This window comes from Phycodurus eques, chromosome 12, assembly GCF_024500275.1.
Source record: "Phycodurus eques isolate BA_2022a chromosome 12, UOR_Pequ_1.1, whole genome shotgun sequence".
Lineage (NCBI taxonomy): Eukaryota > Metazoa > Chordata > Actinopteri > Syngnathiformes > Syngnathidae > Phycodurus > Phycodurus eques.
In genome coordinates, this window is record NC_084536.1 from 22,097,142 (window position 1) to 22,123,017 (window position 25,876).

A 25,876-nucleotide genomic window follows, 5' to 3' on the forward strand; every position below is an offset into this window, starting at 1 on the left:
ATCGTTACCCACGCAATTTTGTGCCAAAACTGATGACGGGAGCTAATTTTTCATGTTCAGATCCCTAAAATACATAATTACATGATAACACATTTCACCTGCACTTGCAAAAAATAAAATCATTTTTGCACAATACACCATTTATTTGGCCTTTTTTGACTCCTCCCCCACATAAGAAACCTCGACACTGCTCCACTGGCCATTGTCTGTTGCAGAGTTTTTTTTTCAGTTTTTTATTTTGCATGTGTGTGTGTGTGTGTGTAATGTCTATGCCATCGATCAGCAATGTGAAGCTTGCATTAACAGGGTACGGTATATCCAGAGTGGCCAATAATGAAATTCAAGTGATAACTTTTGTTTTTTAATATATACATTTGTCCTTACAGGATAAGGTCAAACGTGTGGGGCACCTAGACAAGTGCTATGTATTTTTTTCTTTTTAATATACAAATAAACAGACTCTCGATAAAAAATTGTGCAGTCGTCCGTATTGTCAGTTGAATCCTTTGACAAAACCAACTGGCACACTTATGTCAGCTCCAACTTAAGCAAGGAACTTGTCTCATCTTTTAAATGTCTTTCTGTTGATGCATGTTAACCGAAATGCTAATATAATGCAACTAACATCATACATCAGGGCTAGTTACTACCAGCATGGCACCAATTGTGTCTTTGAACCATGGAGTGTAATTTGCTCCTATTTGGACACATTGCTCCCGTCGGTAAAATTTTACATATTAATCCGCCTAGGGGCTTGTGAATAGGAAATCATTGCAGATGTTTTTTTTTCCAAATCAGATTATCTCAATTTTGTATTTACAAGTGTTTACATTTAATGCATTATTGGTTCGGTCGTTTGCTGCTGCACTGACCCATTTTACCCCCCACGTGGATTAATACATTTTAATTTAATCTCCTCAGTCTCAGAGCTCTTCTTTAGGAGAGAGAAAAAGTCTCCTAGCAGTTGAGTGTTATTTATTTGTTTTTATCACACTCAAGTCCTGTCACATTTCTGTTTGAGATGTTTAAAATAAATAATATAAAAGAAAATAACTGACGCCTGAAGCTCTGGCGGCTTTGAGTTAGCATCGCCAACGCTACATGACGCTATATACGGGGCGCGTCAACTAGTGAGTCAACTCATCTTGTGATGGGGTGCACTAATGTACAGTGCATGTTTTTTTATTTGTAGTTAAAAATATAGAGAGCAGTGACAATAAAAGAAGGGGGGAAAATACACGCTGAGCTCCTCCAACAAGGATCTATATTTGATTGCTCCAAAACACATATCTGCTTCCACAATGCATTGTTGTCATTGGAACATTTGTAGGATCATTCGTATTCTTTTTTTTGTTTGTTTGTTAAAGCAACAATATGCAGTAGTTTACTTTAAAATAGCAGCTTTAAAATTACGTTGAATTAAATGTTAGTTAAGGCGGCACGGTGGCCGACTGGTTAAAGCGTCAGCCTCACAGTTCTGAGGACCGGGGTTCAATCCCCGGCCCCGCCTGTGTGGAGTTTGCATGTTCTCCCCGTGCCTGCGTGGGTTTTCTCCGGGCACTCCGGTTTCCGCCCACATCCCAAAAAACATGCATTAATGGGAGACTCTAAATGGCCCGTAGGTGTGAATGTGAGTGCGAATGGTTGTTTGTTTGTATGTGCCCTGCGATTGGCTGGCAACCAGTTCAGGGTGTACCCCGCCTCCTGCCCGATGACAGCTGGGATAGGCTCCAGCACGCCCGCGACCCTACTGAGGAGAAGCGGCTCAGGAAAGGGATGGATGGATGGATAAATGTTCGTTAAGCAAGTGGATTTCCTCTTTTGGCGCTACTGGACGAAGTTGTTGGACACAAACGACAACAAGTGATTGGGAAATGTATATCGACTGAAGTGGACCACAGTCGGCAATTCTTCGCCACACACCAAGCGATTGAGCCCCCGATATCGACTGACGCGCTATCACGGAAAAACTGCAACCTTGTATCGACTTTAGAGACTCCGCACATCCAATATACTTTACTGAATTATCTTTTGTTAAACCACAAAACCATGGCACAATCGTCAAGGAAGACGTGGATGATGACAAAGAAGAGGAAACAAGCGAGAATAAGGAAAGAGAGTGAATGTTTTCAGAGTCTGTTGCCCATAATCGATGGTCTCATTCACAAACTGCACCCGTGCAATTCGGCAACAGACTCTACACGCTTTGCTTTCGAGCCACAGGTAATTATGAATGTAAAATGATTATGAATGCTTTTCGATTGGCTGTTACATCTGCGATGTTGCAATCCCATGCTCGCACGAAAACCGGTGGCCGACTCATGAAAACAGTTCAGTCGGTTTCAGATGTGCAGATCGGTGTGCGGCGGGATTAAGTCAAAAATTAGGATTAAAAAGATCATTTAAATTTTCCGCTCAAACGATGAGACTATGGTCTTTCAAAATATATAATGACGCTGACTTTTTGGGGTGTTTATCGCATTCATCAGCAATTTTTTTAAAATGCCATGTTGTTGTAATCAGAAAATCTGTCTTTCACTGTCGATTTGTATTTATAACAGTCAAAGCAAAATTACATTTTACACCTGAAGGGGGAGCCCGGGAGCAGATGAAAAAAAAGTCACATATTGTTGCTTTAACATGTCTCTCACATATGAACATGACAGCTTCAAAAGTCATCATTGGCTGAAAAACAACGTCCTTCCGTGCACACAGTGTATACAAATTTAATAAAATACACAAATACAGTACAGTAGCCCACATTCACGTGTAAGCCCAGCTTATTTTCACACAAACAGCAGAGAGGACGACGATAAAATTACAAATACATTCTTAAAAAAATTGTTTCATCAGAACCTCGAATGGTTTCATGAAAAGGGACGTCCCCTGTTGCACCACCGTTACAGTTCATAAGACACTTCACTTTTGTATGTAACGCCACTGATATGTATGCGGTCGGACTTTGATTTTCAAAGTGACGTTCCTTTAAACACTAAATGGAGACAGATAGCTTCACCGTACAAAAGCAGACAGGACTCAAAAGCTTAACAGTAGCGATTTTGTTCCAACAGCCACACAAAATTGGCGTCTGCAATGTGTAAAATACGGACATCTAAATTGACAGGTACAGTACACCATGGAAACACTTGAAGTCAGGTAAGCACTGATTGGCCCGCAAACCTTCACAGCAAAGAGTCAAGGACACAATTTCCACCTAAACACAACAAGTCACTAGGGATGGGCTTGTAATCAATCGATTAATCGATCGTTAAGGTTGTAATGAGTGGGAATGATTGATTGAAGCAGTTGTGGCTAGATAGAGCTCACTGATTGGCTGCAGTCAGCTGTTGACTCGTGCATCTCAATAAATGGGAACATTGTGGAAAACTTCATTTATTTCAGTATTTCAATTCAAAAAGTAAAACTTATATAGATTCACCACACATGCCCAGAGTGCATTATTATTATTATTATTTTTTAATGGTTATAGCATCGATGTAACGAAACAATCGGCAAGTAACGGGTCCTGGCACCATCTTTCTCATGCCAAATTCCCAAAAATGATCGTCAAAGTTTGATGCCATGCTTCAACCACATTAGATGGCATAGCACCTGCTTACGATTCGACCTCCATCCATCCATTTACTTTTACCGCTTAACCTCACTAGGGTCGCGGGCTGCCGGAGCCTATCCCAGCTATCTTCGGGGGGGAGGCGGGGTACACCCAGAAACGGTCGCCAGCCAATCGCAGGGCACATAGAAACAAACAACCATTCACACTCACATTCACACCTACGGGCAATTTAGAGTCTTCAATCAACCTACCATGCATGTTTCTGGGATGTGGGAGGAAACCGGAGTGCCTGGAGAAACCCCACGCAGGCACGGGGAGAACATGCAAACTCCACACAGGCGGGGATTGAACCCCGGTCCTCAGAACTGTGAGGCTGACGCTCTAACCAGTCGCCCACCGTGCCGCCCATTTTATATATTTTAGGTAAAATATTACAATTATTTGCTTGGGGGACATAAAAGGCACCCGTTTCTACATTTCCAGGGGGCTGCTACTGAGTGAGTTTTGAGCCGTTCGGTTTCAGGACCCCTAAAAAATATATATTTACAAAACACCACACACACTTCCAAAAATTTAGTTTTTCGGGCATGTGAAGACCCCCCAAAATGCACTTGATTTTCCAATCTGTTTAAGGAATCAATGTAATATGTATGAGTCATTTTAAGGATTTGCCATGTAAAAGGTGGATTCGCCATGTAAAAGGTGCTGCGAGGGCCCTTTCATTGCTGCTTGAAAAAAATATATATTTCCTAAAGTTTCTAACATAATGTGTTCTATTCTTGAGATGTGAATGTGGGATTTGCATTAGCTGTCAGCAATAATCATTCATCCTTTAATCCATTTCCTATACCACTTATACCACTAGCTTTACCACGTCACTCAGAAGAAAATTATGAAATATTGCACTCATTGAAAAATGATCAAGCCCTGCCATGAATACGGAAAATCCGTAAGTAAGTGAAGCCCCCTCAAAAAGGTTTATGCTGTACTGTAATTGCTGTAAGAGGCGACAAGATGGCGGCAAAGGGCTACGTTTGTCTAAAAGAAGCTCCTCAATTCACTTCAACAGTTCACAGTTCCTTAGCGCCAAGATGGCACCAGATGGCAAGGCCTGGGCACAAAAACAGCAAATAAGTGAGTTTTTTGGCCAAAACACAGAGAATAGTCGGCCAATTGGCAAATGTGTAAAGGCTGAACCGAATAAGTGGGGATTTATCTCATGAGTTTCGCTTTTTGAATTGAGCGAATGCAATTATTGAACTTTTCGACGATATTCTGATTCATTGAGCTGCGCCTGTTGTCTGCTGTCTAAAGAAGACAACATGACGTCAGCCATATCCATGCTGTGGCCCAAGTTCTCTGCTCGATACAACACTGGCATGGCAACAGGAGTTCAGAACATTCATTCAAGAGAGTCTCAAAAAACAATCGATTAATTGATTATTTTTCTCCATTATCGATCAAGGCAAAGTAGCCGATTGCCCATCCCTACAAGTCACCGAGTAAAAAAACAAAAAAAACAAAGAAAGACACAAAGCAGATGATTTTTGGTTATACAATGTTCGGACCCCAAAGAAACAAACAACAAAAAGCAAAAAGTCAGCCCCAATCACACGGTTGTCAGTTCCCCGAGTCCCGCGGCTCGTACTCGGACACGCCGCACTCCTGGCTGATGACGGCGCTGTGAATGAGGCTGCTGGACAGCGCCTTGGGCCGGAGGTCGCGGGTCAGGTAGGAGGGCTCCTCCAGCGCGGTGCGCAGCGGCGAGCACTGGCCGTCCGGCGGGCCGTAGGCACTGCTGTCTGAGCCCCCCTCCCGCTCCTCCTTCACCTCTCGCTCGCCCGCGTCCGGGGCCGTCCCGCTCTTGGTGGGGCTTCCGGGGGCCGGCGGACTCTCCTGCAGGGGCGGGCACGGCGCACGCTGCGATTTCAAGTAGGGTTTGACGTTGGCCACGAGGACGGTGCTGTCCCGCTGCTCCTTCCCGAAAGTGCTGAGGGTTTTCCGACTGCCGCGGCTGATGGTGCCATAAATCTCTGTCTCTACCATGGCATCCATTCCCACGGGGATGAAAAGGTTGGTGCGATTATCGGCGCTGTCTGCTTGGCTTCCGATCCGTAACTTTGGCATCCAGCATCTGTCAGAGTGTCCCAGTGCACGACACTCATCGGTGCAGTGGACTGATTTGTCTTGTTCTGCAAAAACAGTTTAACATTTGTTACTTAGTTCCACCGGGCTCCAAAGAAAGAACCTACCAGCACATGTTGAGTGATGACTATCAATAATTAATGAGTTTTGGTGAAAAAAAAAAAGAAAATAGACCTATCTCTAAATATAGTGTAAAATATCTATTATACATTACTGGGAATGTTCCAAATTAAACCTGCATAGTGAAAATTCGGAATGTTTTTACCTCAATATGCCATTTAAAAGTATTTTATGCAACAAAATAATCAATTTTTTCTTATTGCTGGTCAATGCAAGAGATGAGTGATTCACAATATTTGTAAAATATTAATTACCACCATACATGCCTTGAAATTTCTTAAAGAGGCTCTAAGCAGATATCCATATTTTGTTTGTAACTACATTAAATATGTTTGAAGATCTATGCAAAGACATAACAATATAGTTGTTGAGATATAGCTTAAGCATCTTTTTCACCACTTGAATTTTCCTGATTTTGTGGGCGGCGCTAAAACACATCCCCGTGACATCACAGGGCTGGGGCGTGTACTTTCTAAGGACAAAGTGATGTCATTTTGTTTGGCTGCTCAGTTGTGAGTTAGCTGTGCTGAGCTTCCATAACCCGGCCCATTTACCACTCCAGCGTACCGTTAGCAGGCTAACGATGGCTACATCCCGAAAATGTGTCTCCAGAACAGCTCGGTGATGTTTTTTTATGCTCCCAAAAAAAAAAAGAGGAAATAAAAAAGCTATGGATTGACTTTTTAAAGACATCCGCAGATGGCGAGCTGAACATCAACACCACCAGCCGACTCTACATTGCAGTTTTGTAAACTTTCACCAGCGACAACTTTGTGGGTAGCTTGATACTAGTGAACGGGGCAGTGCCGACTGTCAAGCTACCTGGGCTTCCTCCTACCGTCCCGCTGTCGTCAGGTGCCGTGTTCGGCTGTGACATTATGGCACTGACAACGAGAGTAAGTTGACTTGTGTGCTTATATATTATTTTTATGATTATAGTCCACAATAACCATTCAGTTTTGAAGTTGAGCCTCCTAACGTGATTTTACATCGTATAAGCTTTCACCCCCTCAGTATGTTTGATTCCTTTTGGCGGATCCATTCGACACGCCCACAGCGTCTTAGAGCTGAGAGGTGGCCCTTATTATTCAAGTTATGAATCCTGATTTTATATACAAGCCCAATTCCAATGAAGTTGGGACGTTGTGTTAAACATAAATGAAAACAGAATACAATGATTTGCAAATCATGATCAACCTATATTTAATCAAATACACTACAAAGACAATATATTTAATGTTCAAACTGATAAACTTGATTGTTTTTAGAAAATAATCATTAACTTAGAATTTTATGGCTGCAACACGTTCCAAAAAAGCTGGGACAGGTTACTGTTTACCACTGTGTTACATCACCTTTTCTTTTAACAACATTCAATAAACATTTGGAAACTGAGGACACTAATTGTTGAAGCTTTGTAGGTGGAATTCTTTCCCATTCTTGCTTGATGTACAGCTTCAGCTGTTCAACAGTCCGGGGTCTCCGTTGTCGTATTTTACGCTTCATAATGCACCACATATTTTCAATGGGAGACAGGTCTGGACTGCAGGCAGGCCGGTCTAGTACCCGCACTCTTTTACTACAAAGCCATGCTGTTGTAACACGTGCAGAATGTGGTTTGGCATTGTCTTGCTGAAATAAGTAGAGGCGTCCATGAAAAAGACGTTGCTTGGATGGCAGCATATGTTTCTCCAAAACCTGTATGTACCTTTCAGCATTAATGGTGCCTTCACAGATGTGTAAGTTACACATGCCATTGGCACTAACACAGCCCCATACCATCACAGATGCTGGCTTTTGAACTTTGCGTCCAGAACAGTCCGGATGCTTCTTTTCCTCTTTGGCCCGGAGGACACGAGGTCCACAATTTCCAAAAATAATTTGAAATGTGGACTCGTCGGACCACAGAAAACTTTTCCACTTTGCATCAGTCAATCTTAGATGACCTCGGGGCCAGAGAAGCCAGCGGCGTATTTCTGGGTGTTGTTGATAAATGGCTTTTGCTTTGCATAGTAGAGTTTCAAGTTGCACTTACGGATGTAGCGCCCAACTTTATTTACTGACATTGGTTTTCTGAAGTGTTCCTGAGCCCAGGTGGCGATATCCTTTACACATTGATGTCAGTTTTTGATGCAGTGGGGGTTCGACAGATCGAAGGTCACGGACATACAATGTTGGTTTTCGGCCTTGCCGCTTACATGCAGTGATTTCTCCAGATTCTCTGAACCTTTTGATGTTATTATGGACTGTAGATGATGAAATCCATAAATTCCATACAACTGTACGTTGAGGAACATTGTCCTTAAACTGTTCGACTATTTTCTCACGCACTTGTTCACAAAGAGGTGAACCTCGCCCCATCTTTGCTTGTGAATGACTGAGCAATTCAGGGAAGCTCCTTTTCTACCCAATCATGGCACCCACCTGTTCCCAATTAGCCTGCTCACCTGTGGGATGTTCCAAACAGGCGTTTGATGAGCATTCCTCAACTTTCTCAGTCTTTTTTGCTACCTGTCACAGATTTTCTGGAACGTGTTGCAGCCATAAAATTCTAAGTTGATGATTATTTGCTAAAAACAATAAAGTTTATCAGTTTGAACATTAAATATCTTGTCTTTGTAGTGTATTCAATTAAATATAGGTTGAGCATGATTTGCAAATCATTGTATTCTGTTTTTATTTATGTTTAACACAATGTCCCAACTTAATTGGAATTGGGGCTGTACTTCCATCCATCCATTTTCTACCGCTTATCCGGGTCGGGTCACGGGGGCAGTAGCTTTAGCAGGGACGCCCAGACTTCCCTCTCTCCAGCCACTTCATCCAGCTCTTCCGGAGGGATCCCGAGGCGTTCCCAGGCCAGCCGAAGGACCTAGTCTCTCCAGCGTGTCCTGGGTCGTCCCCGGGGTCTCCTCCCAGTGGGACGTGCCCGGAACACCTCACCAGGGAGGCGTCTGGGAGGCATCCGAATCAGATGCCCCAGCCACCTCATCTGGCTCCTCTCAATGCGGAGGAGCAGCGGCTCTACTCGGAGATCCTCCCGGATGACCGAGCTTCTCACCCTATCTCTAAGGGAGTGCCCGGACACCCTGCGGAGGAAACTCATTTTGGCCGCTTGTATCCGGGATCTCGTTCTTTCGGTCACGACCCACAGCTCGTGACCATAGGTGAGGGTAGGAACGAAGATCGACCGGTAAATTGAGAGCTTCGCCTTTCGGCTTAGCTCCTTCTTTACCACAACGGACCGATACAAAGTCCGCATCACTGCAGACGCTGCACCGATCCGTCTGTCGATCTCCCGTTCCATTCTTCCCTCACTCGTGAACAAGACCCCAAGATACTTGAACTCCTCCACTTGGGGCAGGATCTCATCCCCGACCTGGAGAGGGCATGCCACCCTTTTACGACTGAGGACCATGGTCTCAGATTTGGAGGTGCTGATTCTCATCCCAGCCACTTCACACTCGGCTGCGAACTGCTCCAGTGAGAGTTGGAGCTCACGGTTTGATGAAGCCAACAGAACCACATCATCAGCAAAAAGCAGAGATGCAATACTGAGGCCACCAAACCGGACCCCCTCTACGCCTTGGCTGCGCCTAGAAATTCTGTCCATAAAAGTTATGAACAGAATCGGCGACAAAGGGCAGCCTCGGCGGAGTCCAACCCTCACCGGGAACGAGTCCGACTTACTGCCGGATATGCGGACCAAACTCTGACTCCGGTCGTACCGGGACCGAACAGCCCGTACTTATATACTTATTTTAAAGGAAAATTTGCATTCCACAGGCACCCCCAAACGTATAAATATTAGAAGCTGCAGTCTTTTGCAACAATGGTGGAAATTGAGAATTTGGGAAAGAGGGAAATGTGCCTCATGACAACGCATGACATGATCATGGGAAACAAAAAAAAATTTTGTATCGCTGTTCAATGCAAAAGTTGGGTGATTCATATTATTTATCAAATATGAATTTCAACCAGACATGACTTGAAATTAAGTCGGCAAATCCTGCAGTGTTTTCTAACAAAGGGCGGAGTAAAAATTCTGAATGTTTAGGAACATATTTGCCTCATGATGCCACAATAAATTGATGATGTGCAACAGGACAAACATGCATCGTTTTCATTTACAGTTTATAATTACTAGTCAATGTAATAATAATTTAATTTAAAATTTCCTACCACATCTGACTTGAAATTTGTTTCGTTTCTAAATATGAAATATTATGGAGAATATAACTTTTTGAGGCCCCCCTCAGAAAGGTATATTTCACACATGAAATCAGTGCTATGGAGAAAAAGGTCCGATTTTATCATTTATATTTTTGAGTTTGACTAATTCATAATGCAGTATGCATAAAATATCCCTTATACAGTACATTACTGGAAATGTTCAAACTTAAACCCGCTGCTTTTTGTGATAGTGGTAGAATATTTGAAACTTGGAAACTTTGCAGTCCTGTCTCCCACATGATGCCACATCACAATGATGATATGCAACAAAACAAAGCACATGAGCAACATTTTTATTTATTTAAATTTTTTTCCCCCCACTTAGGGGCAATGCAACAGTTGAGAGTGGTTAATATTATTCATGAAGGTCTTTCCCACCCGTTTGCAAACCATCACAACCTGCGTAGGTGTTTCCTGGAAAATGTGCTTGTGGTGCAAGGGAAGCTTTTTTTTTTTTTTTTTTTTCCTGATGCAGAACCAGCAAAAACAAGGAACTGTGTGAGTTGCATCAGAAAAGACTTGCTCTCACAACTGTGTCAACATCAATTTCAATTCATTCATTAAAACCGAGACTCAAGGACATCTTGGGATTACCAATTGTGGCACAATCGTTAGCTTAATCTCAGAGTTTATTGCATCATTTTTCATTTCGACCTTCTTAATCAAGCACAGAATAAATATTTTGTGCCTATTGATTGAACCGCTATTAATATGTAGACGGAAAAAAACAAAATACTGAGGAGAAATGCAAGTCACATTGCAGACGCGCCTGACACGTCACGTTTTAACATCATCACTCTCACACGAGCACAAAAAAGAAGTTCCACCCGTCTAATTGTTGTCTCATGTTTATCTTATTTTTACACAAAGGTACCACATAATGCTATTGTCATTAGTAAGGAGCTTTTAAAGAATTTGTTGTCAATTTATATGCCTACAAATTGAGAGTCAAGGACAAATTGGAGTTTGTTGGCATTACCATTCACGGCACAACCATTAGCGTAACCTTTTTTTTCCCCTTAAGAGTTTATTGCATCATAATAAGATCCCTATTTGCATTTCCTGGCCATTTTTCATTTCACCACTTATTCGACACGTCTTATATAATGACCTGTCCTTGCCACTAAATGACCTCATTTGCATGCTTGGAAACATGAAATGCTGGGGGGAAAAAACAATGATTTAATTCAGTAGCCGAATAGTTATTGGTGTAAATTAGCAGTAAGTGAAAAACAATTACCTTCAAAACGTATCAACTCGCGGCATGAATTTTATATTTAATGGTGGATATTGCTTTTTTCTATTTTGTTTTTTTTCCCCCAGAGTCTTGCTGTCTAACAGCCTTTGAGTGTTTGTATGTGACTCCTCCTCTCATGGCCAAAAACATGTCAGGTTAATTGGTGATTGCAGTGCGCCCGCGGGCTGGAGTGTGACTCGTTGTCCGTCTCGATATGTCGCTCCTGTGGTTGACTGGCGACATGTCCGCAAAGACTCCGGCTGCAAAGTACAAGCAGCAAGCTAGAAGCTCTAATGAATGAATAATGAATGAATGCTTATGTCTCGATGCAAAGAGCACACTGATCTAATCTCACGTTGAGAATTTATGTTGTTCTCCCTGCGTATTCCTCACACATGACTCTGCTCCTGCGGGATCGCAAACAAAATGAGCCAGTTGTTATTGCAGCAATTACGCCGCAATCAACATTTATTTGACGCTGCCGCAATAAGTATTATTGGTTTGAGGCTACGTGTTACAAATGTCTGCGCAAATGTCTCACCAAAATAAGCATTCCATAACAGTTTGATTCTTTTTTTTTTTTTTTTGCTCCATAACGTAAAAATGAAACAGCCCGTTCTGACTGCAAAGCACACAGTTATTCTTCCTGTTGCTCGCCCGCCTGCTTTAATTTGGCCGTAATGATCAATTAATTGCTGGGAATTATGTCATTTCCTCACAAAGGATCTCCTGAAAATATGAATGAGACACTTGAAGGATAATGAATGAAACACAGAGCCCTGATGTGGGAGCCTCAATGTGAGTTCTCCTCTTGTTCAAAACGAAACTTCCAACCTCCAGTTAGCCGGCCGGGCAAACTCCAACAGACAAAAAGAGGAGAAGCGGGGGAAAAACAGTTTCAGTAAAGTACAAGTAGTTGTCGGTCCAGGGACAGCCACACACGCAGAATTCTACTTACGAGATGCCGTTTTAACTAAAAACTGAGCTGTTTTAGACGTTGGTTTGCCTGACAACAGGTGTAGCAAAACTTTGAAAACAACACAGCCATCCTTCTCCTGTTTGAAATGTCCGTCTGAATTGAGACTCTTTGGAGCCCACTCATTCTTGTATTGGGGGCCGATTGCAAGTCTGATTGGCCGTCAATAACTGTTGCCATTCATTCAACGAGGCCGGTGCAGCGAACGGTTACGAGAAATTACTGGCAGCTCCCAACTGGGAGTACAACCATCATATGAGTTTGATGGTGATCTCGTAGAGTTATGACTGGAAGCCCGTTTGCTTTGTTGTCAACGTTGTTTTTGGCATCACTAGTCCACAGACAGCGGAAATACCGTCTCCGAGAGAATTCAAGATCAACGAATCCATGGTTCGCAAGTGGAAGAAGCGGGAAAACGAGCTTCGCCAAGTCAAGAAGACGAAGCTGAGTTTCCGCGGAAACGTGGCGAGGTGGCCCGAGTTGGAAGACCAACTCGAGCGATGGATTAAGGAGCAAAGAACAGCCGGGAGAAACCTCTCTACAGTCACCATTCGACTGAGGGCAATAACGCTTGCAGAAGAAATGAAAAGGAGGTCCGTCAAGGAGATCCGTCTCGGTGCTTTCGTTTTATGAAACGGCGCCATTTATCCATCCGGGCAAGGACTACCGTGGCGCAGCAACTTCCGGCGGATTACAAGGAAAAGATGGTGTGGGAGCGATGGATGACAGATGGCGAACACAGCTTTACTAAGGCTGGGAGGCAACGGAGGGCGAGTTACGCCAGCATATGTGAATGGTTTGTGGATGCTTGGGCTAACGTGTCTGCTTGCACTGTTGTTCGAGCTTTCGCACGGCAACGAGACTATCTCGAACCTGCCGTGTTTGTTTGAGAACTTGCCCAGCCGTTCATTTCGGATACAGAAGATGATAACTTTGATGGATTTGTGGATGAGTATTGATTAAAAAATAACGTGAGCACATTGTTAAATACTTCAATATAGTACAACCGAATACTTTTATATCAGACAAGGCCTTTTGGCCTGAAGATTCTAATTCTTATACAACTAAATAGTTGTTCAGGAAAGCTAAATATTCAAGCATCTTTCAGTTTATCCAGTAAATGTTTGTTTGTTTTCTGCTATTATTTTTGAACAGCCTTATATTCCCTTGCCTTCTGTTTCTGTAAATCAATAGCATATTTGATCATGTTAACTTGATGTTTTTTATTTGGAAGAGAACATGCAGTGTTCCCAATACATTTGTGTGTATGGAACTAAAAGTTTGACTCATTATGCTGCTTCTATTGAGCACACTGTAAATTGTGACCCTTCTGGTCCACTGTAGTTCTTGTGGAAATGAGCCAAACATGTCTGAGTCAATGTGTTTAACAAAAAGCCACATCACGCTTGTGGCATCATACATCACTTTGATTTAAATTCAGAAATCGTGCTAACGTCAGCCTCGAGCTCGCTATGACTAACAGAAAGTCTGAAGATTTTGTTTTAATTATCGCTTGTTATTTTTGTCTTCTTTTGAAATTTTGAGCTAAAGATTTTTTTGTTTGTTTTCTTGCTTTTTACTACCCAATTGTCATTAAACAAAAAAACACCAACAACAAAACGTGTCACGTCGTTAATTATCGCCCTGCACAACAATGTTCTTGCTCCCAGCTGGCATCACCATCAAAGGCTGACATGACGTCAAAAAGAATTCTCTGCAAAGCAAATATTTGGCTCTTTGGGAAAGCATTATTGTTTTATTTTCTTTCACTCTATACACTAATTAGTGTTCATTTTTGTAACTTTTTTCGACACCACAAACAGAAAACCAATGCCGGGTCAACGGTGTCATGGCAATGCCTCCAAACTCATCGCGCTCATGATGTCATCCCTGCGCTCTTCACAGTCCAGCGAGGCCATATTCGCATATATATTGTATTGCTGTGATCTATTAAACATCATCAGAGTCAGAGACTCTTCTCTTTTATTTGGCATTTGGGCTTGACGATAAAAATGTCTCATGATTAACACAGAATTTCAACAAGTATTGAGTTTGTTTTGACTCTTCCATCATGATATGAGTGCTGTGAGTTCGTAGACAGTAGTACAAAATCCCCCCCTTATACGTAACGTCAGAAAATCATGTGAGATTTTTGCTTTTCCTTTGCTTTTTCAATGCAGAACAATAATAATTATAATACGTTATCAACTTTTGTGTTCAATTAAACAGATGCAGATTTCACACTGAGTACACACTGTGAGTAAATATGAGACAAAATCATTTTTAAGTAAGTATTTTTGTTTGGGGATGTTCGCGAGATTTTTGTTTGTTTGTTTGTTTTATTTGACAGTGGTTATCTTCGCTTCCACGCATGTTGTGGAACAGATTGTGTCTGCCGGAGGTTTGGAGATTTCATTCGAACTCTTAGGCTACTAATCTCAGACTTAAGTCATTGCTACGAATTGTATGAGACACAATTAAAAAAATGTTTCTGTTCTGTTACAAAACTAACCGGCAGCTCCATCTACACCAAAATGACCAGTCTTTGATCCCCCCCGCCCCCCCCCACCGGCCATATTACATATTATGTGACCGAGATCAAGACAAAATACATTTGTGAGTTCAAAATGCATTTTACATCAAAAGGATGGACTAAATCGTAGCTTTGATTTGGCAAACCCACACTTGTAGATATTTGAGCTCTTGACTTTGAAGCATCCACAGGGCCTGATTATGCTTCTGTGCCATTTGTTTCTCCATTTCTCTTCCACAGAGACGGGGTGGTTATTTTATTTCTTCTTTTTTTTTTTAAGATACATGAGAGCAGAACGATAAGCGAGGCAAGAAGATGCTGCGACTATTTCCATGGCAGCCATCATGATGCACTGAAGAGGAGGTCACTGATGGTACTGATGACGAGATGTGCGTGCTTGGAAGCTCCAGGAAATCACACGGCGGTATTGCCATTGTTCTCTTCTACTTCTCCCCGTGCAAGTCATCGTATCACCTCAAATCTTTTTTGGCCAACAAAAGGGGGCACATGTTTATATTTTATCCCTCCTAAATTAGTTATGTTATTTTTTTTATTTAGTCACGCAGTACATTAATAAATAATCAACCGCCTTCGGGAACATAAATCGCAGCCTAGATTTCTAAAGTCCTTGATTAAAAGTAGAGAAGGAAGGTCATGTTGAAACCAGGATGCTTTCAACCATTGTTTGTGCCATTGACGTCTTTCCTCATTTTTAGTTCATATCTTAATAAAATAAAGAAAGAATTTACACCTCAAGTGACAAAACTGTACGTTGACTTTAACATTCACATAAAATAAGCATGGGAATCTTTTCGATCTGATTGGGTAATTGTGAACAGAGCAGTGGAAAACGAGGAACGGAAAACGCCTAGCAACATACCCACAGTGCATCTGGCGTCTGCGAGAGAGAATAAATATTCAGGGTGCATGATAGTGGGAGCTTCACAGGTGCATATATTACCTGTATCAAAGCAGCCAGGAGACTGGAGGGATGGCAAAGGTAAAGATATAAAAGAAATACTACTTAACCTGCAAGCTTTTTTGTGCTGGAGCAAGCAAAAAAAAAAAAAAAAAAAAAAAAAAAAACTGTCTCCATTTTCTGAGCCGCTCCTCCTCACTAGGGTTGCGGGCATGCTGGAGCCTATCCCAGTTACCATCGGGCAGGAGGCGGGGTACACCCCTTACTGGTTGACCAGTTTGACACCCGTGTTCTACGGTAATAATCGATTCAAAACTCAGAGAAATTGGATTGTGTTCGATTTCAGAACTTTTGCTGTACCACTAAAGTCTTCCATTTCCAGCATCTAAACGTAATCTGATCAAGGGTTACCTTTTTACCCTGCCAAAAGGAAAAGCAGGATCACGGCCCTCCATTTATAAACGCAATGCGCCACCTCTTTGCATTGCGCTTATCTTACATATACAGCCGGATAAATGAAATTCCTTGAGCGCCGCCGTAGCGCATGTAAATATTCGGTTGGCACCGACACGCAAGACATCTCTTTCAATATCTCTCTGTATGATTGGCCTTAGAACTCGACGCTGAATCGCATTCAAGAAATGTGTTGGAAAAATTGTGATTGAATTTACACCTCCTACGGAGACAAGTGTGGTCTACCATAATTCCCCACAGTGCGCACACAAGGGAGGAGGGAGGGATTCACACTTGCCCTCTGTTTCTCTCCCTCCAGCAGCCACCAGAGTGTTTCTGTCCGTGCCCTCCCGAGCCTGCCGCGTACAGGCGGTTCATAGCAATGTAAATGGTGTGGAAAGTAGCGCATAGGGAGCTGATGACCGGAGCCCTTCTCCTCCAAGGCTCGTACGAGCAAATGAAAGCCATCGCCTCCTCGCTCGAGCCCGCCGTTAACCTTTATCTCACCTGCGAGGCTGGTTCTCATATTTGCTGTTTGTCTCCAACTCCTGCTAAATATATCAATCCCGAGCAGGTCGGGCGGGTGGCAGCAGCTTGGCAATCATCTGTGATTGCACTCTTGGCAGTCATTTCAGTCATAATTAAACTTTTATATTCCTATTTTTAGTTGTAAACCCCACCAATAATAACTTAGAAGCACTTTGGAGGGCGAAAGGTGGAAGCGCAGCTGCCACAAATACCTGTGAGCGTCTGTCGCGCTCTCATGTTAAGTCAAGGTATGCGTGACGCGTGTTCAAATGGAGGCCTGATCAAAAGAGACGCAGGGAGGCGTACGCTTTGCCATGCATATGAGTTTGTTTGATGCCTAAATCAGACGCGGGATGTTTGAACATTCCACCTTCACACAGCGGACCCTTTTATCCTTTCAAAGTATCCCCTTAAAAGCTCGCTTTTTACCTGGCACTCTGCGACACCAGCTCAAGAAGCCTGCCGTGTAAAGCGAGCAGCAGTCGCAACCTCCGCCACAACAACAACAACAACAACAAAAAAATGCATTGCCGATTTACCACCTGCATGGTAAATGTTTGTCTACCTCGGCGGTGCCTGAAGGCGGGTGAAGCCGCACTTAAACGCCGGCCGAGTCTCGGCGCATAAAATATAAACAACGTTGTGCCACGGGAAAGCGCAGAGGCATCTTGACGACGTCGGGAAGAGTCCACTCACCCTGCTCGAAAGGCTGCCCGTTAACTGATGTGGCTTTCATCTTGAGGGCCTCCCTGGCAGACGTGTCACACTGGGAGCCTCGATTAGTATCCTGGTCACTATCAGCCTGGTCACTATCACCATGGCCACTGTCTCGGAGGCTCGCTCGTTCTGCATCCTTAAATGTAGAGCTGCGGCAGGAAAAGACAGGGGGGGGGGGCATATAAGTTGTCATTCTCACTGTGTGAGCACTGCTGTTTGATAGCCAGGCAGGCTTGATACTGGGATGAAGGAGCTCAAAAGACCCGGTCAGGAAGTGTCTTTATGTGAGCTCTTACCTTTGAACAAACGGCTGCCTGCTGCCACCGTAATTAGGCTCGGAGGGGAAGTTTTCTGTCTGGAAATGACAATGAAAATTGTGTTTTTTATTTTAAAAAACCACCAAAAAAACAAAAGCGCTTTCACACTGTTCACTGATGACATTAGACACAGGCGTGAATAGAAATGATCCGCGAAGCCTCTTTGACACAGCCTGTTCAAGCCGGTATTTAGCTGCCTTTTTTTCCGGGTCGCTGTGCTGTGTAAACGACATTAAATGGCTTTAGATGTGGTATCAGTGGAGTTTCAGACCTGACACTCACTTCTGCCTCCCTGTTGTGTTAAAAGCAATTTCGCTGTCCGACGTCTTCCGGGCCACACGTGTATACGACAAAGGGAGAGAAAAGGCAAAGTTTTGAGAATTTTTTTTTCTTCTTCTTTTTAGAAATGTTGGTGTGATTGTCCAAAAACTGAAAAAACACATCTTTTATGAAACACACGACAAGCGCATGTTTGGGTTGTTCATGATAATGAGTTTGGTAGCTACGTGTACATTAACTATGACCGCCAGAGACATTTTACTTCCGTAACTTAAACTGCCAACCCAAATATTCACATAGTAGCACATTCCCCCAAAAATACACTATTGGATAACAGAGGTGGGAGCAACAGGTGGGAAATTTGTTGTTGAGTCATCTGTATGTGAAACTTGAAAAACTCAAGACACAAAATGTTTGCACAATGTATGGTTCTTTGTGACACTCAACAGTCTGATTCCACAAGGCTATTAGGGGTGCGAACAATATATGGATATCGTAATATAAATTATTGATACAACTAAATCAAATATTGATTTTGTAGTTGTTATTACGTTATAAAGCTCCTAATTCCTATATTTACGTTCAAATCTTACATATAGGGGGCCTCGGTTTATGAAGGCGTTCTGGTGGTGACAAATGTTTAGTTAACGGAACGCGCCGTAGTTTTGTACTAAATTTTGCTAACACAGTGCTAAAGTCACGATGAGAGTAAATGTTCATATGAAAAACAATTCGAGGCTATGAATATAAAACAATCAAATGAAAAACCAAAACTACCGCAGTAAGTTTGAGTGTGCCTTCTTGTGCCACGTGACGACCTATTTTTACGCCGCTATGCAAACTAGGTAAAAACCTTTCATCCACTAAGTTCTCCCGTCATCAGTTGCTAAGAAACTATGATGCATCAGACAGGGGTTTCTTCCAATACTTCAATTATTATTATCACTCATAAGTTACTTTTACACGTCCGTGAGTAACTGAAGGTTAAAATGCTTTCTTCTCAAATGTGTATCAGCTCTTTCTACAGCATTCCTTTCTCCTTAAACTCCCTGTAACCTTCAGCTTTACAGATACCATTTTTATTCTGCAAGCACTGTGATGTGGTTAAAGACGTCTACAGTGACACATTGTGGTATCAGTTATAAGCCAGTTATAAGAAAGGCCACAACCAGAGCCAAAACAGATAATTTGACATTGAGCTGCTTTCGCTTTTTACACAGAATCCAGTGAAGCGGGATATTACAGCAACTGTGTGCACTTTCGCACACCGATACGGCATCCTGCCATCAAATGGTTCAAAAGACTGAAGTCAGCCCCAGCGTCTGGTGAAAGAACACTTGTTGGACAGACACACTGTTTGCAACATAAGAGGAGAGGAAAAAATGAGTGTCAGCTGTCAGACTTAACAATCCCTGTCCCACTTTTTGTACTCTGTTACGGGCCTGATTCTACAACCCCAATTCCAATGAAGTTGGAACGTTGTGTTAAACATAAATAAAAACAGAATACAATGATTTGCAAATCATGTTCGACCTATATTAAATTGAATACACTACAAAGACAAGATATTTAATGTTCAAACTGATAAACTTGATTGTATTTAGCATAAAAATCATTAACTTAGAAATATATGGCTGCAACACGTTTCAAAAAAGCTGATGTAACACAGTGGTAAACTGTGTTACATCAGCTTTTTTGAAACGTGTTGCAGCCATATATTTCTAAGTTAATGATTTTTATGCTAAATACAATCAAGTTTATTACCTTTTCTTTTAACAACATTCAATAAATGTTTGGGAACTGAGGACACTAATTGTTGGAGCGTTGTAGGTGGAATTCTTTCCCATTCTTCCTTGATGTACAGCTTCAGCTGTTCAACAGTCCGGGGTCTACGTTGTCGTATTTTACGCTTCATAATGCGCCACACATTTTCAATGGGAGACAGGTCTGGACTGCAGGCAGGTCAGTCTAGTACCCACACTATAAATAAGCAGTCTAGTACCCACACTATAAATAAGCAGGGGCGTCCATGAAAAAAGACATTGCTTGGATGGCAGCATATGTTTCTCCAAAACCTGTATGTACCTTTCAGGATTAATGGTGCCTTCACAGATGTGTAAGTTACCCATGCCATTGGCACTAACACAGCCCCATACCATCACAGATGCTGGCTTTTGAACTTTGCGTCCCTAACAGTCTGGATGGTTCTTTTCCTCTTTGGCCCGGAGGACACGACGTCCACAATTTCCAAAAACAATTTGAAATGTGGACTCGTCGGACTACAGAACACTTTTCCACTTTGCATCAGTCCATCGTCGATGAGCTCGGGCCCAGAGAAGCCAGTGGCATTTCTGGGTGTTGTTGATAACACCCTACCCTTGATAACACCCTACCCTTTGCATAGTAGAGTTTCAAGTTGCACTTACGGATGTAGCGCCCAACTCTATTTACTGACATTGGTTTTCTGAAGTGTCCCTGAGCCCATGTGGTGATATTCTTTACATATTGATGTTGGTTTTTGATGCAGTGCCGTCTGAGGGATCGAAGGTCACGGGCATTCAATGTTGGTTTTCGGCCTTGCCGCTTACATGCAGTGATTTCTCCAGATTCTCTGAACCTTTTGATGATATTATGGACCGTAAATGATGAAATCCCTAAATTCCTTGCAATTGTATGTTGAGGAACATTGTCCTTAAACTGTTCGACTATTTTCTCAGGCACTTGTCCACAAAGAGGTGAACCTCGCCCCATCTTTGCTTGTGAATGACTGAGCAATTCAGAGAAGCTCCTTTTATACATAATCATGGCACCCACATGTTCCCAATTAACCTGTTCACCTGTGGGATGTTCCAAACAGGTGTTGGATGAGCATTCCTCAACTTTCTCAGTCTTTTTTGCCATCTGTCCCAGCTTTTTTGGAATGTGTTGCAGCCATAAAATTCAAAGTTAATGATTATTTGAACATTAAATATCTTGTCTTTGTGTATCCAATTAAATATAGGTTGAACATGATTTGCAAATCATTGTACTCTGTTTTTATTTGTTTAACACAATGCCCCATCTTCATTGGAATTGGGGTTGTAATTTCAAAGGAAGAGTTCAGTAATTGCCACCACGAGATGCCATGTTGCTGTGTAAAAAAATAAATAAATGAAGAAGCAAAGTTGGCTTTTTATCAGGTCTTCTGTTACGGCTCTGATGCGGTTATTTTGCATGATCTCTGTGTAAAATAGGTTTGTTTTTGCATCACCTGGCAGAGATGAGGACATGATTAGAACGCGGCGCCATTGTGACCATATGTGCCTCTTTGGCAAGGCATACTAGGGAAAGCATTAGCTGCTTTCATTAGTGCCCTTTTCCCTTCATCTTGAGAATAATGTGTTTGTGTTGATCACACCCACGTAGCACAGCGACTGGTGACAGCGCCAGGCCTTGTCATCTGTGCTACCATCTCCAAATGTGAGACTGACCCAGATATTTACATCGTGTACGGACACACAATTCCAGGCAGCGCAACAAGCCCGCGCTGGCCAATTAGCATGTTAGCTGGCGAGGCTCGAACGGACCCCGTCAAGGGCCGCTTCGTGCCAACTTTGGATGAGGCTGGGCGGATCCGACCCATATTTGGGATGAAAAAAAATGCGATTGTCGGGGTTACGGCGTGTGCATCTCGGTGTCTGGCGCACATCGGTTGGGTAATGCGATCGGACAAGCTGCTCAAACACCTGTCCGGTCCAACATCTCAGGCTGGGTTTTGTTTTCTCTCCACAACCCAGGATCTGCTGGGGGGTCACAGCGGCCTTGTTCAAGACTCACACTGTTTACCTTTCCCACACAGCAAGCGAGGGAGGGAGAGAGAGAGAGAGAGAGAGAGAGAGAGAGAGAGAGAGAGAGAGAGAGAGAGAGAGCGAGAGAGAGAGAGAGAGAGAGCATTTCCTCATTACGTGGCCTGCAGGCATAGCACTTTGCAAGAGAACAAATGTGGATAAAACATTAACCTTATTAGTAAAATGCCAACCAAAACGAAGTTGTCATATCATGCTTCATTCGCAAAGCGTTTGCCTTAAGCGAGCAAGCTGAAGTGATAATGATGTCAGATTGTTCGTTCCAGAGTTCCACAGCCAAACAGAGGGCACACATAAGCATACAGTGTCTTACCTGTATCACTGACATCCTGTTTGCTGGAGTGTCTGTGCTCAGCCCGGCAAAGCTGGAGTGGCAACCTGCCCTGGGTACCGTCAGGCTGTTTGGTGTGGTTTTCAGGTACATGACCTCGGAACTGGGCAGCGTGAGCGGCAGGGGGCTCTGGTAGTCGAAGCATATAGGCGAGGTAATGAGCGAGGGGCTGCTCACCACGTTCATGCGGCTAGCCGAATCTCGCTCCTCCATCTCGCTCTGCACCAGCATGATGTCACTCTTGTTGATCCGCTTCTTCTTGCCCTTCCCCACCGGAGGATTGGAGTACTCAGGCATACGGCAGTTATAATTCCCGCTCTCTTTATCTTGATGCTTGGACTTGACAGCGATGGCTGTCATGACAGCTAAGAGCATGACAGAGATAATGCAGAGGGTAACAATGAGGGGTAGGGATACGTCCCAGTGCGGCCGCTCGCCGCTCATGCCGGAGCCCCCGCCACCTGCCGCCACTTCCGTGCTGGCCTTGATGACCAGCTTAGCCACGGTGGACAAGGGCGGCTTGCCGTGGTCGGTTACCTTTACCACCAGCTCCACCACGGGCGAGACCTCTTCCCACGGGGCGCGGGTGGTCCGTACTTCACCGCCTATCGGATCCATGTCAAACAGGTGGTCATCGTTTCCTTCTGCGATCTCGTATGTCAAGTGTCCGCTCTCTCCGTGATCGTGGTCCACTGCTTTCACCGTAGCCACAATGTAGCCGATACCCACGTTCCGAGGCACTGGGATCTCTGCTGTATCATTTTGAAGGAGCGGTAAAATGATCACTGGGAGATTGTCGTTTACGTCAAGGATGTTGATCCTGACGGTGGAGGTGCTCTCCATGTGAGGGGAGCCTTCGTCTTTAGCCTGTACTTTGAACTCAAAAGATTTCGTTTGCTCATAGTTAAAAGAGCGTGACGCGTAAATGGCTCCGTTGGTGGGGTTAACTGACACGTACGTATAAACGGACACTTCGCCGATATGCGATGGCAAAATGGAGTAAGTTACAGTGCCGTTGCGGCCTACATCCGGATCAGGGGCCAGCACGGAGCCCAGATACTCTCCTGGGATGTTGTTCTCGGGCACCTGTAGCGCATAAACGACTTTTGTAAAACGAGGTGCATTGTCATTCTCGTCCAAGATTTTCACAGTGAACGACTTGGTGTAGTTCAAAGAGGGGATACCGTTGTCTCTGGCTACGATCGTGACGTTATATTCGTCCTTGGTTTCCCGATCCAAAGGTCTGTCGGTGAGCAACGTGTAAAAATTGTCATTGTTCTCCTGCAGTCGAAAAGGAACATTTCCCAGCACGCGGCACTGGAGCTGACCGTTTCGGCCGGAATCTTTATCAGTCACTCTGACAAGCGCGATGACAGATTCGGAGGGTGCCGCCTCGCTGATGGCACCCTGCCGCACAGAAACAAAACTGATTATTGGCGAGTTGTCATTTTTGTCAAGCACTTTGACAGTAATTTTGGCATGGCCTGGTATGGGGTTGGGCCCGAGATCCTTGGCCTGCACATCAAATTCTATAATCGGATTTTCTTCATAGTCAATTTCGCCCTGGACCTTGATGACTCCAGTACTGGGATCAATGGAGAACAAATCTTGTATTCGCTCAGATGCATATCCTGTGAAGGAGTAAACCACCTGTCCGTTGCTTCCTTCGTCATGATCGGTGGCGTTTAAATCTATGAGTACTTTTCCAGGCGGGGAATTCTCCGGGAGTTCCAGCACATAGGAGGACCTCTCAAAAATGGGGCTATTGTCATTCGAATCAGTCACCCTGACATTGATTTGCATGGAGCCTGATCTCGGATACTCGCCCCCATCTATGGCAGTGAGAAGGAGGGTGTGATGGCTCTGGTCTTCCCTATCCAAAGGTCTCTGAACCACCAGCTCCGGATAGATAGTCCCATCGCCTCTTACTTTTAAATCCAGCGAGAATGTATTGTAATCATCTCTGGTGACCTGATAAGTCTTGATCCCGTTCTCCCCGGTATCTGAGTCATGTGCAATAGTCAGCGGGAAGCGCGTGCCCGCAGCCGCGTTCTCCGAGATGTCGATGTTAACGTGATCTGAAGGGAAACTGGGCGAGTTGTCATTGATGTCCTGTATGTCGATCTTGATCATGCATATTTCTTTGTCATTGGCGAACACTTCCATGGAGAGCTGGCACTTTGGGTTCCGCCTGCATAACGTCTCCCTGTCAATCCTTTGTTTGGTGAAAATAAGTCCACTCTCTGGGTCGGCGTCCACCAGGTGTGGTGCAGAATTCTCCAACACTCTGAAGTTGGATTTTTTCCCTCTCTCCAGGGTCTCATATCCGCCGTCTTTCGCGATATTACCGATGACAGTGCCGGGTCCTTGCTCCTCCGGGACAGAATAACTGAGGTTTTTCAATGTCAGGGCTTTAACCCACAGCAAAAGGAAGATGGGAACAGAGAGACGCATCCCTTCAGTTGGATATGCGGTACTGGCACACAGTAGAAAAAGAAAAACAAAAAACTGACTTTCAACCTGTTGATTATTCCACAAAACCTTTAGAGGACAAAATCCAAAGCAGGCATGTTGCTGCCCTGCTAATTGGATATCAAATCGATTTGTGAACCCTCTTTAATGGGTATTAGCTCGCTCACATGCCGCTCTGCGTTGATGAACTCTTTCTGTAAACAAAGATGACCGCCCGACGACACCCCGTGCATGAATTAAAGATCAAATTCAACATTGGAATGCTTTGTTTCCCCTCTCAGCGGGGCTCCCACAATGAATAATCGATGAGAATAAAGTATTAATATTCCCCTCTGCGTCCAAGGTTAAAGCATGGTGAAGGTTAGAGCTTGCCTTTCAGTAGGAAGAAGAAAAAGGAGGAGGTGAAGAAAAAAGGCAAAACAGGCGCATTGCCCTCATGCGACATCTGCACGCTGCAAAGCTCCAAATTGCACCATCGCTCCGCGTTACCACCGCCGGTGCATTGTGTGACTTTAGTCTCCGGTGCGGCACACTGTTGCATCGGGGGGCTGCCTGCCTGACTGTCTGAGTCTCCTCCAGTAAAGTGCACGAAGCAAACGAGCGTGGCTGCAGCCGCTCGCTTCGCCCTCCCCTTCCTCCGGCGCAACCTTTTGTGTGCTCCTTTCGCCGAGGAGCATTCACAGCGGTTACTTTTTTTTCTTCCCCCCCCCCCCCCCCCCCCCCTTTTTTTTTTTTTTTTGTGGTCCACTAATCAGTCCGCTAATCCCGTAATCCAGTCCGATTCGAAGGCGCTTCTGTTTGCATCCATCAGCCGCCACGCTTATCTGTTGCACAGCGGAAGAAGACGAGAGAGAGCCGGAGAGTGAGAGAGGGGAAAATAAGGTGCGAGATGATTGAAGATAATCAGAATGAGTCGCGTCTCCTCCTCAACTGTTGAAAGCTGCTCCCCTCCTCTTCTTCTTCCTCCTTCCTCCCTCCCTCCCTCCTCTTTGCCGCACACTCCCGCGCGTTACGTGCGCGCACTTTAGTGCTCCCTTCGCAGCCCCGGTGAGTGAGCGGTGACAGATATCTCGCCGTCTCAGGTGGAGCACATGGATGGCATGAAGAAAAGCTGAACTCGTACGACGTGATTCATTTACTGATGGGCGCGCAGTATCATTGGGGATGGAATGCAAAAAACCAACAAAAATAAATACG

At 44.0% G+C, this 25,876-nt stretch overlaps 1 protein-coding gene across 1 annotated transcript; it reads right to left on the reverse strand.

The window, feature by feature from the left end:
• Positions 1 to 1,766: 1,766 nt before the first annotated feature.
• LOC133411000 (protocadherin-17-like) lies at positions 1,767 to 25,299 on the reverse strand. The gene is made up of 4 exons (XM_061692774.1): positions 22,190 to 25,299; positions 17,732 to 17,790; positions 17,415 to 17,584; positions 1,767 to 5,766 (listed from the first exon to the last, which is right to left on the reverse strand). The coding sequence occupies exons 1-4, from the start codon at positions 24,659 to 24,661 to the stop codon at positions 5,195 to 5,197; spliced, it is 3,273 nt and encodes a 1,090-aa protein (XP_061548758.1). The 5' UTR covers positions 24,662 to 25,299; the 3' UTR covers positions 1,767 to 5,194.
• Between the last annotated feature and the right edge of the window lie 577 nt (positions 25,300 to 25,876).

Bases quoted from the DNA above. Each gene is read 5' to 3' on its own strand.
- LOC133411000 (XM_061692774.1), bottom strand. From the start codon at position 24,661: ATGCGTCTCTCTGTTCCCATCTTCCTTTTGCTGTGGGTTAAAGCCCTG. The intron at 17,791-22,189 runs GTAAGACACTGT...TGTCATTTCCAG, and splicing joins ACAGGATGTCAGTGATACAG to ACAGAAAACTTCCCCTCCGA. The intron at 5,767-17,414 runs GTGAGTGGACTC...CTGTTTTTGCAG, and splicing joins CGGGCAGCCTTTCGAGCAGG to AACAAGACAAATCAGTCCAC.